The sequence below is a fragment of the Mustela putorius genome, unplaced genomic scaffold (genome assembly GCF_011764305.1).
Source record: "Mustela putorius furo isolate JIRA1106 unplaced genomic scaffold, ASM1176430v1.1 tig00003845_pilon_pilon_pilon, whole genome shotgun sequence".
Lineage (NCBI taxonomy): Eukaryota > Metazoa > Chordata > Mammalia > Carnivora > Mustelidae > Mustela > Mustela putorius.
In genome coordinates, this window is record NW_025421998.1 from 22,100,670 (window position 1) to 22,120,695 (window position 20,026).

General features: G+C 36.3%; 1 protein-coding gene across 4 annotated transcripts in view; it reads left to right on the forward strand.

The window, feature by feature from the left end:
* Positions 1-20,026, forward strand: part of PHTF2 (putative homeodomain transcription factor 2) — a 118,781-nt gene that overhangs the window by 11,537 nt on the left and 87,218 nt on the right. For 3 of the 4 annotated variants that reach the window (XM_004739606.3, XM_004739607.3, XM_013060591.2), the window contains exon 2: positions 17,855-17,934. In XM_004739606.3, coding sequence (XP_004739663.1) covers positions 17,890-17,934 — 45 coding nt within the window. In that variant the 5' untranslated portion in view covers positions 17,855-17,889. Of the gene's footprint in view, positions 1-16,071; positions 16,174-17,854; positions 17,935-20,026 lie in introns of those variants that run through there. The other variant, XM_013060580.2, reaches the window with a different exon arrangement.

Genomic DNA, 20,026 nt, shown 5'->3' on the forward strand with positions numbered 1-20,026 from the left:
TTTATTGTTTTAATTAAGTCCCATGATTTCAGAATGTTATTAGCTTTACATATCCAGAACCAAAATTTACCATATGTTTCGACTGGATGAATGTGTCTATGTTCATCCTCCTCAGCATTCCTATTTCATTTAAAACAAATGTAGGAACGTATGATGAGTTAAAAGGTGAACAACTAATTGCATTTTCTTCTTTTATAAACCCAGTTCTCATGGCAAAAATTGTGTGAGTGTGAAAAACATGACTAGATTATTACTAGGGGACATTAATGAGAAGTGTTTGTTTCTCTAAGGCAGTAATCATTCCGTTTATTTTTACCACCATTAGAGAATATTTGCAATAATGACAAAAATGCTGCTGTGATCCAGAGTTATTTTTTATATTGTGATCAGTCAATTTAACTTAACCTTTGAAGTAATAGGTATTAAACACTGTTAAAAATCTCTGTGGAGGAAATGGACTTTAAGATATTAGAGGAGTGTATCTAAAAATGTCTCCTCATTGATCACAGGCAACTGAAATGACCTTTGTCTTTTGATGGAGGTGGATTTGTAAATTTGTAAAATCAAAAACATAGGGATAGTTTTCTTGTGCTTATCCTATTCTTATCCATCACTGCAACCACACTAAATGAGAAAATAAACTTAATTATAAGAGGAAGGCTGTTTGTGTATTAAGTTGATATTTTGTATATAGAAAATTAACATGAAAAGGAAGGTTTTAAAATCTGAATTAAAGCTTACTATAGCTATTTTCTTTTTTACTTTGACATAATTTCAGACTTCAAGGAAGAGTTACATAAGAATACTAGGGTGGTCTGGGTGGCTCAGTTGGTTAAGCATCTGAATCTTGATTTAGGCTCAGGTCATGTTATTGGAGTCCTGGGATTGAGCCCTGCATCAGGCTCCAAGCTCAGCAGGGAGTCTGCTTGGGGTTCTTTCTAACCCTCCCCCTCTGCCCCTCCCCTTGCTCATGCTTCCTCTCTCTCTCTAAAATAAATTAAATCTTAAAAAAAAAAAAAAGTAGTATAAAGAATTTCTGTGTACCCTTCAACCAAGATTAACTATATATTACCATTTTCCTACATTTGTTTTATCCTTACTTTTATTCATATGTACAATTTTTTTCCCTGACTCATTTGAGTCATGTTATTCCTTTACCTCTGCATACTTCAGTTTTATTTCCTAAAAACAAGATGAGTCACCAACATAAGCAAAATACCAGTGACTAAAAATCAGGAAATCAACATGGATACAATACTATTACTTAATCTGCTCAGTTTACTCACATGTCACCAATTGTCACAATGCTATCCAGATTAACAAAAGAAAATCCAGGATTGCATGCTGCATTTAGTTATCATGTCTCTTTAAGTTTCCTTTAAACTAGAATATTTCGTAAACCTTTGCTTGTATTTCATGAAAATGACTTTTTTTTTAAGTGTTGAGATGTTATTTTGTTGAATGTCCTTCCATTTTATGTTGGTTGTTTTTTCTTCCATGGTTGGACTTAGTATATATACTTTGGGCAGAAGTACCACAGATATAATGTGTTTTCACAGGGCATTATATCAAGAAGCAAATACTTTAATTTCTCATTGAGCTCCATGCTGGAACTTAAGAGAGACATAATTTCTCTTTGCATAAGGAGAACTTTGAGGCAGACTCTTAATGGAGTGAGTTACTTTGAAAACTTCAAACTCAGTTATTACCTCTGTAAAATCAGAGGGAAAGTTTGCACATTTTAATATAATTAATTCATGCTGTGAGAAGTTGGAAGTACTTGAAAGACAGCTTAGTATGCTATATTTAGTGGCTTAGTTAATTGTATGTCTCACAAGATGCACCGTGAAGAAAGGATTCTGTTCTAAATAAGTGTAACATAATGTGTACATAGTCTTCTCTTGGATATTAATGCACAGGAGAAGTCTCTGAGGCATCCTTAAGTAAGGAAACTTTTATCTGACTTTTTCTAAACTAGTAGATTTAGGGGACAGGTTAGGCTGCAGATGGAATCTATATACATCGTATCTAAACCAAGATACCTGAAGTGATCACCAAGGTACTAAATAAAGCCAGAGAAGATGTCCAAGCACTGAACTCAAGGAGAAGAAAAGAGCCAGCAAAGAAACTGAAGAGTAGCCAAAAAGTTAAAACCCAAGAGAGATTTCCTAGAAGCTAAGTGAGAAAGTGTTCCAAGAGGAGGGAACATAATTGGGTGCATCAAATACTGCAGGTAGATTGAGTACAATGAACAACCGAGACCGGACCATTGGATTTAGCAATGAGAGGTCATTGGTATCCTTCAAGAGAGCTTTCAGTAGTGTGGGGAGTAAAGGCGTGGTTGGATTGGAGTGAAAAGGTGGAGAAACTGGAAGAGATGGCAAAGCTTTGCTGTGACAGAGAGAAGAGAAATGGAATAGTTGCAGTTGTTAAGCAATTACTTTAATCTTTTATTGTTGAAAAGATAAAACAAAAATGAAAATAATAAACTGTGTAGTTGGGCTCATGATTCTGGTTTAAGTAGTAGTTGTAGCATGTTTAGAAAGTACTTTTTCTCCATGGTATGGGTTTGAATGTACTGGAAATTAAACTATTACTTTCCTGATTTATAGAAAATTCTGTCAGATTAGAAGAATGTTGTAAGTTTAGGGACACCCAAGTGGCTCAATTAGTTAAGAAACTGCCTTCAGCTCAGGACATAATCCGGGATCCTAGGATCATGCCCCATATTGGGCTCCCTGCTCACTGGGGAGTCTGCCTCTCACTCTTCCTCTCCCTTGCCCCTCTTCCTGACTCATGTTCTCTGTCTCAAATGAATAAAATCTTAAAAAAAAAAGAGAGAGAGAGAGAGAATATTGAAAGAATGTTGTAGGCTTAGTGGCTGTTAAATTGTGGTGCATTCCTGAGTTTCCAGGCAGTTTAGGTCACTTGGCTTGGTAGTTTGTAGTAATATGGAACAAAGCCCCCTCCTCCCTGAGTTGATGATGTGGACATATTAATAATGGTGTTGCGTAAAATAGTGAGATTTGCTGACCAGCAGTATGTTGATCATTTTAAAAATGACTTGGTTTCTGACGATAGCTTGCTCATCGCATAAGAAGTATTCTGGTACATAAAAGCCATGAATCCTAGTTTTAAGTTGGCTGCTGTAACTATAGGAAAAGAAAACCCAAGGAACACAATTTGATTCTCATTTCTACTTTACCATTAACTCTGCATCTATTTTCTGAGAACTAAGCCCGGTCACTAAGTCCAATTATAGTTGATTCTTGGTTTTTACAGTGGTTGTGTTCTATAAGGCGGGACAAACATTGAATTAGTAAACATTAAAGCCTAGCTTCAAGGGGAAATACAGGGTTAAATTCCTGTGAGCCACTGGTCACAGCATTTTCATCAACTGTTTAATGCACAGCCTTGTTCCATATGTTTTACTGTTTAAAGACATCTTACTTAGTTTTGGTTTATTAACATTGAATTCATGGTGAATAGCATTGTAACTCATATGTAAATGAAATTTATCTAACACATTTTTCTTCATAAGGTATGTTAAAGCCTTCTTTTAAAAAAAAATTTTTTGGGGGGGGGCGCCTGGGTGGCTCAGTGGGTTAAGCCGCTGCCTTCGGCTCAGGTCATGATCTCAGGATCCTGGGATCGAGTCCCGCATCAGGCTTTCTGCTCAGCAGGGAGCCTGCTTCCTCCTCCTCTCTCTCTCTCTCTCTCTGCCTGCCTCTCTGCCTACTTGTGATCTCTCTCTGTCAAATAAACAAAATCTTAAAAAAAAAAAATTTTTTTTTTAATTCTATTTAGTTAACATATAATGTGTTATTAGTTTCTGGGGTAGAATTTAGTGCTTTATCAGTGCTCATTCCATCAAGTGCCCTCCTTAATGCCCATCACCCAATTATACCATCTCCCTACCAACCTCTCCTACAGCAACCCTCAGTTTGTTTCCTGAAGTTAAACATCTCTCATGGTTTGCCTCCCTCTCAGTATTCATCTTATTTTATTTTTCCTTCCCTCCCCCTATGGTTGTCTGTTTTGTTTCACATAAGAGTGAAATCATACAGTATTTGTCTTTCTCTGACTTTTTTAACTTCGCATAATACCTTCTATGGCTTTTTGATTAATATTCCATTCTATGTGCATACACACACACCCCCACATGTCTATCCATCACCTATTGATGGACATCTGGGCTCTTTCCACATTTTGGCTATTGTGGACATTGCTGCTATAAACTTTTGGGGTGCATGTACCTCTTTGGATCATGATGTTTTTATTGTTTGGATAAATCATAGTGCAGTCGCTGTGTCATAGGGTAGTTCAGTTTTTAACTTTTTGAGGAACCTCCATACTGTTTTCCAGAATGGCTGCACCAGTTTGCATTCCAACCAACAATGTAAGAGGATTCCCTTTCTCCACATTCTCCGCAACATCTATTGTTCCCTGAGGTTTAATTTTAGCCATTTTGACCAGTGTTAGGTGGTATGTCATTGTGTTTTTGATTTGTACTTCCCTGATGCCAAGTGATAGTGAGCATTTTTTATGTGTCTGTTAGCCATTTGTATGCCTTCTTTGGAGAAATGACTGTTCATGTCTTCAGCCCATTTCTTGATTAGATTTTTTGCCTTTTGGGTGGTGAATTTGGTAAGTTCTTCATAGGTTTTGAGTACTAGGCTTTTATGTAATAAATCATTTGCAAGTATCTTCTCCCATTCTGTAGTTTGCCTTTTAGTTTTGTCAACTGTTTGTTTGCCCTGCAAAAGCAATTTCTTGTGATGAAGTCTCAATAGTTCATTTTTGCTTTTGTTTCCCTTGGCTTTGGTGATGTGTCTAGCAAGAAGTTGCTGTGGCCAAGGTTAAAGAGATTGTTGCCAGTGTTTTCCTCTCAAAGACTTCTTGCATTGGGAACACTAGACAGCACTTCAGCACTACCCTTGGGGGTCATTTTAAACAAAAATCAGCAACAAAAAGCAAAAAATTGAAAAACTGTCACAAAGCAGACCACAAAAAGGAAACTTATTTATAGTTGAAAGCTATCTTAAGAAGACAGCATCATCTTGTTTGATGTGAGCTGGAAACCTGCACATCAGGCATCTCGAGATTTTTGCTACTCTGTGCATGTCTGGAAACGATTAGGAAAGTACTATGAGTATTGATTTTGAGCTTACAAATTAAAAATTAGATAGCAGGCAAATTTGCATATAGCAGAATCTGTGAATAATGAAGACTACATTAGGTAAGAGGTGGTTGTCCAAAATGTTAAATGAATGTTTTGGAAGATATTTACATAATGAAATCATATTAACGAACATTAGGATTCCAGTTTGCTGAAACTGTAACTATTTGGAAATTGAAATCTAAAACTTGTAATTTTATCGAAGTTCTTCAGATATATGTATTAAGAGTATAATTCTGGTGCCAGTTCCAATGTGTATGTTTTTCCCACACCACCAAGCAATTTTCCAGCATCAGCTGGGTATCCTATAATTCAGCTCAATTCTGGCACTATCACCTGGAGGTAACATTACATCCTGCCAGTTAAGGGCTGTGTTGTACAACACTGCTACCCATCCCGCATGCCAGTCACAAGTCAGGTTGTCACCAGTGCTTCTTACTTACCTATAAATTGGAGGTTCCTATGACCCCCTCCTGGAGTTCAGGTAATTTGCTAGAGCACCTCACAGTACTCAGAGAAACATTTTACTTACTAGATTCCTGGTTTATTACAAAAAGGTGTAACAGGAACAGATAGATATGAGAAGCATAGGACATGATATGGAGAAAGGGCACAGTTTCTATGCTGTCTGAGCACACCGTTCTCCTCCAGTCTCCACATGTTCACCAACCTGGACTTCTCCAGATCTTGTACTTTTGGGTTTTTATCGAGACTTGATTACATAGGCATGATTGATTAAATCATTGACCATTGGCAATTGAACTCAATCTCCAGCCGCTCTCTGCTCGCAGGAGGTTGGGGGATAGTGGGGGTACTAGGACTGAATGTTCCAACCCTTTAATCACATGGTTGACTCCACTGGCAACTAGTACCCTTATATAGGAGCTTTTCAAAAGTCACTTCATTAAAACAAACGACACCTTTACCACTCTCTGTAGGACATTCAAAGGGTTTTAAGAGCTCTGGGCTGGTAATAGGAACGAAGACCGAATATAGAGGACCCTTCAGCAGCAGGGGTTTGAATTCTGTGAGTCCAGTTGTATGCGGATTTTTTTTTTCATAAATATGGTACTACAAATGTAATTTTTCTTCCTTACGATTTTCTTTTCTTTTTCTTTTATTCTTTTTTTTTTTTTTTTTTTTTTTAAGATTTTACTTATGTGTTTGACAGAGATTGCAAGTAGGCAGAGAGAGGGAGAAGCAGGCTCTCTGCTGAGCAGAGAGCCCAATTTGGGGCTTGATTCCAGGACCCTGAGATCATGACCTGAGCCGAAGGCAGAGGCTTATTAACCCACTGAGCTACCCAGGTACCCCTCTTCCTTAAAAATTTCTTAATAACATTTTCTTTTCTCTCGTTTCCTTTACTATAGGAGTACAGTATATAATACGTATGACATACAAGATTTGTGTTCATCGGCTCTTTATGTTATCAGTAAGGTTTTCAGTAAACTGCAGGCTATTAGTAAAGTGTTGGAGAAGTCAGAAGTCATATGTGGATTTTCAACTCTGCAAGGGGATCTGTGCTCCAACCCTTGTGTTCAAGGTTCAGCTACATTTCTTACTCTGTATCAAAATATCACAAAGAGATGATTGTACAAAGTTAAGGAAGAATAACCGCCCTAGAGCACCTTGCCCACATTTTCCCTTTTCCAGAGGCAAGTACTTTCAACTTTTTTATTTGATAAATTTTATTTACCTGTCTTTGTAGAGATACACACATGGCTTTGTCATCTGCAGGAACATGGAGAAATAGTCATGCAGTGATACGCAGTGAGAGTGTGGATTTGCTGTTTTAATAGTTTTCAACTAGATCTGCTGTCTTAATAGCTTTCAACTAGATCTCCCACTTCTAGTGGAACCTGTGCTACAGCCTTTGAAACATTTGTTGGTTTTTATGGTGTAAATTGGGTTGATACTCTCTTTGATGCCATATTGTCTTCTGCTGTCTCAGATCTGCTAGGTCAGTTATTAGTCCTGTATCTTATTTCAAGCTTATTTTTTTTTCTTTATTCTCTCTGTGCTTATATGTGTATGCCTTTGCTATAGTTTCAGTTATATATCGTAAAGGAGTAAAGTTAGATGCTGTGTTTAGTCTGCCTTTTTTTCCTGCTGGTTTGAAATACTTAAATCTAAAATTACTCTTTTAAGTAATTAAGTCATTTGAACACCACTGCTAATATGTTCTCACAATTTAATTTCCCGATGATTGTGCCTTAGAAGAATCTGATATGACTTGTCAAGTAGGTCAGAACAGGGAGAAAGTTATTTTAGGCAGAGAAAATATGGCCAGGACTAGAAGGCAAGCATGAAAATGTATGGTACATTCAGAAGCCCACATGGCTAGATTGTAGGATATGTATATGGATGGCAGATTAGATAGGGTAGGTGAGAGGTTGTTAATGGGAGAAGATAAAGATAATGGATGCTACTGGTTGTAAAGGTGATAAATCTATGATTGGGTTGTTTAAAAAAAAGGGGTCTTTTGTCTACTGATTAAACTATTTTCTTAGGTAATGGGAAATCATTAGATAATTTTAAGGAGGAGATAGACATGTTGAGGTCAGGAGTTTAGAAAGTGAGGAAGTAGTAAAAGACTTAAAATAGTCCTGGTAATAGATGATGTGGACTTGCACCAGGTCTGATAGTGGGTCAGGAAGGGGTTATATGAGAGGTGTTTTGGCAGTATGACAAATAGACAATATTAATTTATTCCTTCATACTTACCGAATGGCTTCTATGTGCCAGATACTGAACAGGTGGTAGTAGGAAAGGGAAAGAGACAAGAAAGATTATCTTGAGTTCCATGCTTGAACAGCAGATTGGGTAGATAGTAAAAGAGGAGTCAGTTTGAGGAGGGAAAATGCATTTTAGTTGGTCCCCCCTCCCCGCCCCTTGGAGTTACTCAAAACAGGTTTACAGAAGAGCTTAATTTATGATCCTGTATTTTCTGTTTAGTATCTTGAATTTAGAAGAAGTGAAACTGGGTGTCTTCCCTTTACTTCCTCTGTCAGGAATAACAGAAGTAAAAGTGCAGCTGTTGTTAGTTTTGGTAAAAAACAAAAAAACAACAACAAAAAAAAAAAATTCAACTGAGTGATTTTGAAAATTCTGTTGGCTTTATTCAATGATTCATGAATTGGGTGGCATCCCATCTAGCAAATAGAAAGGAGCTCCAAAAAGCTGACCAAATGGAATACTTTTATAGGCAGAAGGGGCAGAGACAAGGAAAGAGGAGATTATTTCATCTTTCTTTGTGGTACGGAAGGGGTCTATTAGGCAGATTACCTCACTAGTGCTGAACAGGAAGTTCCAGATTCACTGGTTTAAGGTTATATTTCTAGGAGGGGTTGAAGTTGCAGTTAGGTTAGATAGTAAGTCTTAGTTTGCTGATGTGGGGGTTAGAACAAGTGACTCCATTTTGAGCTTGTCTTTTGTTGTTGTTGTTAACATTTTACAACTGTATCTTAGAATATTTAAGTTTTACTTTTCAGTTGAGCCAGTAATTTAAACGAATACATTTAGTACTTGAAATAACAGGGTTTTTCTTCACTAAGAAAGAAGGGAAGAGTAGGTGGGGAGAAGAGAGGGCAAAAATTAGAATAGAAAAGGACAAAAAAGGGGTATGTGCAACTTAATGCCAAATACTTCAAAAACTAGAAGCCAAGGAAGGAATGAGGAGATACTTGGTGTATAGGACAAGCTTTGTAATCCCAATCCCATATTCCAGAAGCCAGACTAAGGAAAGATAAGGCCTACAAAACAGTGAGCATGCTCACCAATACTCTCCAGGGAGGCAGAGCTAAGAGGTGAGTAGAGAGCAAAAAGTCAAGAAAAAATTCTTGAGAAGTTCCTACACACTAAAGCTGAACCTCACAGAGTGAGAGAAAATTGCCATTTTGAATTATGCTTTGATTATGGGCAAGAGCCAAAGCTGATGAAGGTACAATACAGGACACTCAATGAAATTTTAGCAGTGGCCATACTCAATCCAAGCTTAGGTCTCCCTTTTCCTATTTCCTGCATCTCTGGGCTACAGAAAAATAGATTTAAAAGCAGTATCCAGTTCTCAAACTGAAAATTGTGTGTATGTATGCATACACATACACACATGTGAGTATAGAAATAAAAATGGTTCCAGCTAAAGTGAGAAGGGTGTTGAGGTTGTCAAGCAGAACCTGTTGGATGTCAGAATAAGCGGGAGCTCAGTGTTGACTTCCCTGTGTTAAACACGATCAAGATTTAAGTAAAAAAAGAAAGCATGGCAGCTCTATAGATATGCCACAGGAAAGAAATGACCATGAAAAAGACTGTCCTGCATCAGAATAAAGTGTATCCCTGAAATAGAGATTACAACAAATGAAAGAGGAAAAACTGCTCAGGAATATAATACAAAAATTTCTGAAATGAAACATACATTTGCAAGTTGAAAGGTGCTAACTACCAGGAAATTTTTTTTTGAAATGCTTAAAATTGACTGTACCCCTGTTGTTCGTAACTTTGAAAATGAGAGAATTATTTTGGCATCCTGGCCAGAAAGAGAACATGACCTACAGAAGTGGGACAGAAATTTAGTAGGCTGTAGACTCCTCAATTATGGTCAATTCCGGGAGATGACAGAACAATGTTTACAAAGTTTTGTTGGGAGAAAAGGGTGACACAAAATTATGCCCAACCGTATCCTTTAGATTTGGTTGGCTGCTAATAACTGTAGCTGCTGCCAGTCAGCCATATGATTTATATCGAAGTGATCTTTGAAAGGTGCTTTTTTTTTTTTTAAGATTTTATTTATTTCACAGAGCGCATGCTCAAGTAGGGGGAGCAGCAGGCAGAGGAAGAGGGAGAAGTGGACTACCTACTGGAGTCGTGACCTGAGCTGAAGGCAGATGCTTAACCAACTGAGCCACCCAGATGCCCTGAAAGACACATATTTTAATGCAGTATACATTTGTTCAGTTTTGACAAATTTATATACTCTGTAACCCACCTCTGATTTTTAAATCTTGACAGTGTGTTTATGGCTTCTAAACTTATATCGCCATCCCTCATCATTATCTCTGGCTTCAGACTCTTCTTGCTACCTATTTGACTTTTTTATTTTAATGTCTAGTCACTTTAACAGGTGTAACATTTTTGTATGTACTCTCATAAACATTTTTTTAAAAATATGTGGCCATCTCAGAAAATGGCTGAAGCCAAAAACCTAGATTATTCTTTCTTTCCCCCAGCCTGCCTACCCTAGTCCATTTCCAGATCTTGTTGATTTTACTCACAAGTAAAACAGAATTGCCCACTTTGTGCCATCTCTACTGATTACACCTGAGCCCAATATATTGTTATCTTCTGCATGGGACTAAGACTTTCTTAACTAGCCTCACTGCTTCCAGTCTTAGCTCTTCAGTCCATTCTGTTCTCTATATAGCTGTCAGAGTGGTCTTTGCAAGACAGAACATCACTGCTTTCTAGAATCACTTCAGTAACTGCCTATCTTTGTAATAAAATTGTTTGCTGTGACCTGTGACCCCATAGCCCTTAACCCTCTTTCGTACTTCATCTTGAAGTACTGTCACTTAAGTTCATTATACTAGTGTCACGTTGCCTTCCTTTCTGTTCCTTAAAAATACTAAGTTCAGGCTGCCTGGGTGGCTCAGTCATTAAGCCTCTACCTTGGGCTCAGGTCATGATCCCAGAGTCCTGCAGTGGAGTCCCACATAAGGCTCCCTGCTCAGCGGGGAACCTGCTTCTCCCACTCCTACTCCCCCTGCTTGTGTTCCCTCTCTCTCTCTCTGTGTCAAATAAATCTTAAAAAAAAAAAAACAAAAAAAATACCAAGATCATTCCAACCGCAAAGTCTTTGTGTTTGCTCCTCCCTCTGCCCTCCCTCAATTAATTCTTCATGGAGTTGGCTGTTCTCATCCTTCAGATCTCGTTTTACATGTCATCTCACAGGGTCTTCTTTGACCATTCTTTTCAAAAGTTCTCCACTCTATCCCAGTCTTCTCTCCTTATGTCCCTTAGGGCACTTCTTCAGCACAAAATTATCTTGATTTTCATTTTCTATCTTTGCTCTTTACACTGTAAGTTGCATCATGGCAGGGACCTTGTTTCTTGTTCACTGTTGTATTCTCAGTGCCTAGAATAGTCCAGTATTAGTAAGTGTTTGTAAATAGGTATTTTTATTAAATGATCAGACACTGGATTAACTATCTCTGAATGAAGTAATGATTTTCAAATTTTATTCATAGCATTTTTGATGAGGTATAGTTAGGACTTTTTAATCTCTAAATAAAATCATTTTTAAGATTTTTACATCTTTAAGCCATTTGAGTATTACTTAGTGCATTATTATTTTGATAAAGAGTCCTGGACCACTTATTTAGTTAATGTTTCTACTAGAGGCCAGTAATAACATATCCATATTTGAATGGAGCCTGGTTGGTTGATGGTAAAAATTTCTTGAGAGTAAATGAGGAATTTAAACCTAAGTTAAGGGGCGCCTGGGTGGCTCAGTGGGTTAAGCCACTGCCTTCGGCTCAGGTCATGATCTGAGGGTCCTGGGATCGAGTCCCGCATCAGGCTCTCTGCTTAGCAGGGAGCCTGCTTCCTTCTCTCTCTCTCTCTCTGCCTGCCTCTCAGTGTACTTGTAATTTCTCTCTGTCAAATAAATAAATAAAAAAATCTTTAAAAAAAAAAAAATAAACCTAAGTTAAGTGAATTATAAGTATTTGATATTTCCAAGTGGCACAATAGTTAAATAAAAGTATTAAATATTTTTTAAAAACAACACAAAAGAATGCTTAAGAAATTGTAGACATGTTGTGGGTATATGCTAATGTTAAAAAACCCTGAAGTTTACAAAGTTGGAGTAAAGGACATATAGGATGGGTTAGTTGTACCCATCAAGAAGTTCATGGATGTCTTTGTGGGTACTATTAAGATTAGAACTCTAGAGATTCTCTTAAATTTCACAATAACCCAAAAATGTTTTTGTACATGCAGCTTTAGAGAGAAGTTAATTGCCTGTAATTTTCCTTCTCAGGTTTTATCCTCTAGCCCAGAATACAAACACTATGCATTGGTGCCACGCAAGAAAATAAAAATTATAAATATTCTTTTTACGAACTGGTTGGTGTAAGAGGAAATGCATAGTTCTTTGTATTAGATCTCATTTTGCTTTTCATTCTTCTAAGATTGAAAACCACTTTAAACATGTAGTATGCGGTGTTTATTCTTCACAACATTTCCATGAAATCATATCCTCATTTCAGCTTAGAAATGTTCTAAGAAGTTGTAACACTTTATAGGTCACATGATTAGAAAGTTGCAGCCTTGAAACTAGATTTCCTTCTGCCTATACCGTGTTACCTCTACCAGAGTTTCACTGTTTTTGGTATCAGCATAAAAATTTTGATTTGACTGTTAGCATTTATTATCTTTTTAAGGGCAGACGCACTCTGTTCCTGGTTTCTGAAGTAAAAAAATTGGTTATTTTAGCTGTGGAGGAAGCAATGAGTTATATTTAATTATAGCATTTGGAAATGAAGTTAGGCTAAATGTGGCAGGTTTGACTTCAGCTCTTTTTCATTGTACTTTTTAAATCTACAAATAGTCATATATTGGTTGAGTGACATGTCAGTAAAAACCTGCCATATTTATTATACTTCACCATAATTTTATACCTCTTAGTGTTAGGAAAGAGTATGTTTTTGTGTTTATGCGCACGGTGGTTGTAGTACAAGAGTTGGAGCAGGTAGAATTTTCTGATCTGGTTGTTAAATTGGTTCATCTGTGAGGGTATTTTGGCTAGCAGTTTTAAATTTGGTTTGTGTTTAATATGTACAAAAAAGCTATAGGAGAATTCAGAGATAACGAAGACATTGGACTTCTCTCAAAAAATTTATGGTTGGGGTGGGAGCACATATCAAAAGTACATAAAAAACAAAACAATATATTAAGTATAATGGGAACCTAGAAGAGGATAAGCAATCTTTAGTGGAAGAATTTGGGAGAAACTCATAGAGAAAGTGGAATCTAGGAGGCCTTCTGGAAATCCCCGGTGTTTTGGAAAGAGGTGTTAATTTGGGTACAGAGGTAGCACAGTGTAGAATATGTAGTGTGGTTGAAACAGGATTTATGAGAAGATGGTAGCAGTAATATTGGTAAGTAGGTTAGGATGAGATTTTAGAAGGTTTGAGTATAATTCTACAGGGTAGTTGGTCTAAATGGCTTTCTAAAGGCAGTAGGGAGTGATCTAAGGCTGTTGAACAGAATAATACTGAGATCAGGACTTAGGGAGATTTACATAAACTACCTTTTAAAAATAAGTTTTGTTCCATTTTGTCTAAACATAGTTTTTGCTATGTCAACTTCTGTATATGTAATATTGGTTTAACTAATAGTAGTGTTTTTGGGTGAGTTAGTAAAGGAATTCAGAGAAACTCCTGTACATTATTGGAATTGTTAGTTGTGTAGCCTTTCTTGGTTTGTGGAATTTTCGGCTAGATGGCAAACATTCTCTTAAGTGAGAAACTAAGGAACTCAGAAACTTACTCAAAAGCACATAGCATTTAGCATCAGAACTTGGTTCTAGAACCCAATTCTCCTGATGCTTAGACATAGCTTTTTCTCTGCTCTACTTCCTCTACTGCATATTATAATGTCCTGGAGGATTACAGTCACTAAGGAGGAAAGACTCCTTTTTTTTTTTTTTTTTTACTTTAGGATGTTTATATATAATCAAATGACTTGTGGCTATACTGCTTTTCATATTTATTTGTTTATTTACTTAAGATTTATTTATTTATTCATTCGACAGAGTGCACAAGCAGGGGGAGCAGACAGAGGGAGAGGGAGAAGCAGGCTCCCTGCTGAGTAGAGAGTATCCTGGGATCATGACCTGAGCCACCCAGGTGCCCCTCATTTTTATTTAAATACGAGATTTCATAGTACAGATCAGTGCTGGGAGAGCCATCAGGCTTCAATACTTTTTGTCCAAGTCAACACTAGTAGGAGGCTTCATCTTGGAGTAAGTAGGATTTGAACTGACTTAAAAGGATGGATGAGTGGAGAAAAGGAATGAGAGTGACAAGCAAAAGCAAGACATCAGGGATGGGTGTAATTTGTTTCCGAGCACAGTAAGAGTCATAATTAGAACAGAAAAATTTGTTTCAGAATGAGAGAAATGCATTGTAGTATTGATAGACTGCCTTTTTTTTTTTTTTTAGATTTTATTTATTTATTTGACACAGAGAGAGATCGCAAATAGGCAGAGAGAGAGGGGAGGATGCAGGCTCCCCCACAGAACAGAGAGCCTGATGCGGGACTCGATCCCTGGACTCCGGGACCATGACCTGAGCTGAAGGCAGAGGTTTTAACCCACTGAGCCACCCAGGCGCCCCAGTAGACTGCCTTTTTTTCTAATATAGGGAATGGTTAAAAACCTGACCATTTCTTTGGCTACAAAGAGTACCCCTGGGCATTACTATATTTGATAGTGAGATTTCATAAAGGCAGACTTAACATACAATTCTCTCATTGTCCTCCTTTTCCTCTACTCAGGCTTTTGACTTCATAAATGCATTTTGTGTGATTCTTGACATGGTGTAAAGAGTAATTTCAGATGTTTAGACAAGGTGTAACGATTAAAGCAGTGTTAAGGAGAGAATTAGCTCAGAGTAACTGTCTATACCAAGATTTAAATGTGCCTACAGTTAGCTCTGTGGTTTTATAATTGGATTATTTCTATCTTAATACCCATCCTTCTGTCAGATCAGATGGTCAGAAAAGATTAAGAGTCTCAGTTCAAGGTACCCAGTAAGCTTTCTATGCTCCTTTCCCCCGCTGCCCTGTAAATTAACTTTAATGTCATAACTTAGCATTAAAACTGTTGGCTTGAACTGTCATGACAGTAGAGACTATAAACCTGTATTCCTGGACTGCCAGAATCAAAGAAGTTAGAAAGGCTTTGGAAATAATCTTAATTATTCATGAAATCATTTGTTGACTTATTCTTGTTATTTATATTCATGTAAAATTTGGGTGACTTTGGGTGTACTTTGTCAGATGTCTGATTCAGAACTCTATCTCAGCATGTTGTAAAACCTGTTTTAAAAATAGGTATGAGCCACTTGTGTCAATGAAAGGTTGTTGACACAATGGAAAAACTATTAAGTTGAGTTTGCAGAGCAAACCTTGCCATTACTGAAGAAAGACTTGCGTAAGTTTTTTTTTTTTAATAGAATTTTACTTCTATAGATCCAGATAAATAAAATGTGTATAACATTCCATATACCTTGGGTCCTGTTATAATTGGTTTTCAAAATTTATTTCTAAATGTAGCTTGGTATAAACCAAAGTATATTAAAAATTATCTTAAAGGATAATAAAAGATCATTTTATTTGAAGGAGGCAATGTTTTCCTCACTTTCATTGAAGCTTTTAAAATAAAATTATTAGTACTTATAAGCAACCACTTAACTATTCCCCAAATAGGTTAAATATCCCATATACTTAATAGATGGAGTGAATAAAAAAACCTTTCACATTTTGTATATGAAAGGCATGTTATTTATACTCTTGGGGGCTTAGGAGAGAGGATCTTTATCTAAGTAGATAATCTGGAATTTTTGTCAGTAAAGATTGGGTGATGTGAAGAGAGGGTAAAGTGAAAAGTCGATGTTCTCCTAGCTTTTGTACCTTTTTTGTAGTGCATTTGGCAAGGGTGAGGGGCAGGAGAGGGAAGAAGGAGAGTTCTAACCAGTTTGGAAAATATGTGTCTTGACAAGCATACATCTTGACAAATATAATGAAGGTGCAATGTCACAATTAGTTTTATAGCAGAACCAATGAAATGTGTTAAAACTGATGAATTACCCCTAGACGTCTCCAGGACAGAAAAACCAAAATGGAAGATTTTAAATCAGTAGAGGAGAGCTTCCCCAAAAACCCTGGTGGGAGAAATGAAAGAAGCCACACCTGACTGAGAAACTTCAGTGGAGGTGAACTTTGAAATCTCTAAATACTCCATGTTCATATAGTTGGGAATTGACATTGTGATTTTATGATAGTCTGGTAGCTATTTTTATTTTACATGTCAACAAAAACTGATTGCATGTGTTCCTTTTCTAAACTGTTTGCAACGTTTTAAAAAAGGGAGTACAAATACTTCCAAGTTCCTGGCTTGCAGAATTTTTAATAAATTAATAATAACAAAAAAATTAATAGTAACAGTAATTATAACTGAACAACTGCTGTATATCCTGGACTGTGGTAGGCATTTTAGGTATGATACCTCATCAGTTACGGAAACCCTCCAAGGGATGAATAGGTAGTTATTCCTGTTGTACAAGTGAAAGAAACTGACATTGGAGAGATTAAATGACATCTTCAATATTATATATACTGGATAGTATTTGAATCCAGGTCTTTGACTCTATGCTTCTTCGGTGACAAATGCCAGGAAATTTGTCAGGAATTTCAAAACCTAGCTTGCTTGAATTTTGTCAAAGACAAAATTATTATCTTAGGAAAAGGAATAAAACAATCTGGTTCATAACACTGTCAAAAATACAGGCTTCAAATAAATTCTGACTTAAATTTTATTTTAGAGATTGATCATCTAAACATTTGACCTTCCTGATAGTAATTTTCTTTATATTTGAATCCTAATATGCTTCTGAGAATGATTTATAAACCTCTGGTATTCTGTGGACTCTGGGCAAACTCTGAAGCGGTAGCATCTAGCTGTACAGTAGCAGATCTGCGCGTGCTAGAATCAGCTCATTACGGTGTGTTACTCCCAGGATTGTCTCTGAAATCCTCTGTGGCCTTGGATGATCTTGGTTTGTAATGAGTTCTGGGGCACATGGCTGTGTTTGAACCTGTTTAGGCTCATCCTTAACTCCATACCAGAGGCACCCTCCGTGCCAGCCTGGTCTTATGACTATTGAAGTCATCCAGAGTTAACTGGAATCAGCCTGGAATTAATTCTCTCCTGGGCTAAGGAACCATTAGGTTTAGTATGCAAAACTGTTTTAGGCAAACACAAACAAGATGCTTATAAAATGGTCTGTGGTAAACTTCTAAATATTAGCAAAACTGTGATATCTGAAAAGTCTTCATAATAATTTTTCCTGTGTAATTAATTCTCATCTCAGTTTAGTATTTAACATAATTAAGTTTTTCCAGTTACTTGATTTTAGTTCAAATTGGTGTTTACTGAGTGCCATGGAATATTAAATATGATTATAAATTTTGGCATCTTTATCAAGCCATCCTTTAGCAATAGCAATTGGCATTAGTTCTCAGGTGGGAACTATAGCAAAACTGATCTGATACTGAGTGAATGAATTGATTTCTATCATATGTGAATTTTTAGATGAATTTCCAGTATAACCTGGGAAATTCTGATATTTATTTAAAAGGCTTATTTTACAAAATCCACCAGGTTAGAAAATTCAGGTGTTATATTCACATAGAAAGATCCTTTTATTATGGCAACTGATTTTTGTTTACCTAAGAAGAACCTGTTGCTAAAATAGTAATGAGGAAGGGTGTAATATAAGTATAGTCATACACCCCTTGCTCTGCAAGTAACCAGAGTGCTATGTACGCATGTTGTTCAGTCTCCTTTTGGAAGGTGGAAGTAAAGTTGTCTGTGTGTATTTCTCTCTTGCACAGCCTAAAATGACGAATGTGTGATTGCAGTGGAATAAATGGCGTCCAAAGTCACAGATGCTATAGTCTGGTATCAAAAGAAGGTAAGTTCATAGTCAAAGTTTTCAACCTCTTAAATATTCTTATCTAAAAATGTGTACATTTTCTTTTGGTGCTATGGAGTTATGTAAATTATTACCCGAAATAATGACAAATAGATTTCAGGAACTTTTAAGTGGAAGGGGGAGCAATTTGGTTTTCCTGGCCTAATTTTACTTCTAAAGAAGTTAGAAAGATGATGCTTAACAATGTTTTTCTCTCTTCCCTTTATTCCACATTATTAAAGTAGCTAGATGAATTATTTTCAGCTATAATATAAGCCAAATTTCCAGGATTCTGAATATAAATAACATTTTATAAAAGCATTAAATTTTTCTTGGGTGAATTTCTTTTGAAGCTAGATTAGCACAGAGCTGTCATAATTTCATAGCTGTTTTATATTGAGAAACTATAGTCTTACTCTGTTTCTTGTAAGTTACAGTTCAACAGCTGAATCCTTTTAGTGAAATAAAACCTTTGAAGACTCTATTTTTCAAACCAAAATATTAAACTGTTTATTTTGATGTTTTAGGATTAATTGTCATAACTAATTAACTAGCTGTGTCATCCTATGTTTCAAAATAAACTTTGCCAAAGTAATTTTTTATGAAGTGTAAGAGTATAAATGCCTTTTTTGAAAAAACAGTATTTACTACACTTGTGCAGGGGAGTTTACTCCTAAAGAGTGTGGTTTACACACTTTAAGATTTATGTTGTTTTATGTGGTATTTTCAATTTTTAGTGTATATAGTGAATTTTATTTCTTTTCATATTTTAAAACATTTTTGGTGCCTTATTCTTCAGGTCCCCATTTACAAAATATAGTTATTTATATATTGAAAGCTTTTTTGATGGGGGTAAAATCAGACAATTTGTAAATTTAGTTGAATTGGAAGTGATAATTAGAGTGCTTTAAAGATTAAACCTAAGAATACAGTCTGTCTTTGGATGTGTTATTTCTTTTCTGTGTAGAACATGCCACAGATACACACTATCACATTTCATACAAGGTACTGATTTGGAAGTACGGACGTTGATCATACTATTAATTTAGTCTTTTGTAGTTCTATGTTAGTGTCATCTTTGCCTTTAAACTTCCAATCTCCTTAAATGTGAATTAAATAAAACTAAAAATTATTTTGTATTTCCTACATAGGTCTTTGAAAGCTTTTCTCTTAATGTCTACTTACAAGAGTTAGTAATGTTTCTTGAACATCTTATCTATTTGGCTTTTTGTGTTAAACATTTTGAACTTCTCTGAGGATCATTTGTAGAACGTACTAGACTGATCTTTCTTGGTAACAAAGGGTTTGAAATACTATACTTGCATTCAGTTAGCACACTAATACCCTTCTTATCTGAGGGTCATTTACCTAGTAGTTCTCGATATGTGCTACCAAAAAAATTCTCCAGAGCAACCATCACAAATGTCACAAATTATATCTAGCAAATGTAATCATGCATTTTATGGTAGTGAGCCACCAGAACCATTAACCAGATTTTTATTTGTTCTGTTCTTTAATATTGCTTTTAAATTTTATTTTCTTGAAGAAATACATGTGAATACTTAGAAAGATTAGTGTTTTAAGGCCTATTAAAAAAAAAAAAAAGCCACTGATACTATGTTTCTCTACCTTTATCCAGCCTCTGAGTTCTGCTCCCCAGAGGCAATTACTTTAAATTCTTTTTTTTTATTTAATTTTTTTAATTTGTTTTTTATTTGACAAGTAGGCAGAGGGGCAGACAGAGAGAGAGAGAGAGAGAGAGGGGAAAGCAGGCTCCCCACTGAGCAGAGAGCCCGATGCGGGGCTTGATCCCAGGACCCTGAAATCTTGACCTGAGCTGAAGGCAGAGGCTTAACCCACTGAGCCACCCAGGCGCCCCTAAATTCTTTATAGCTTAACTAAAGTTCTACTACTCCTCATCCCTGGTAGGGAATTGGGAAGGAAGGGTTGCAAATGTGCAGTATGAAGTTTTGGTTTTCTTTATTACTTTTGGGGGAAGGCTGACATTTGTGGGTTAGGAATCAAATATACTAATTGTGCTACAATACTGTAAACTAGGGTTGGCAAACTTCTTCTGTAAAGGGCCATATTG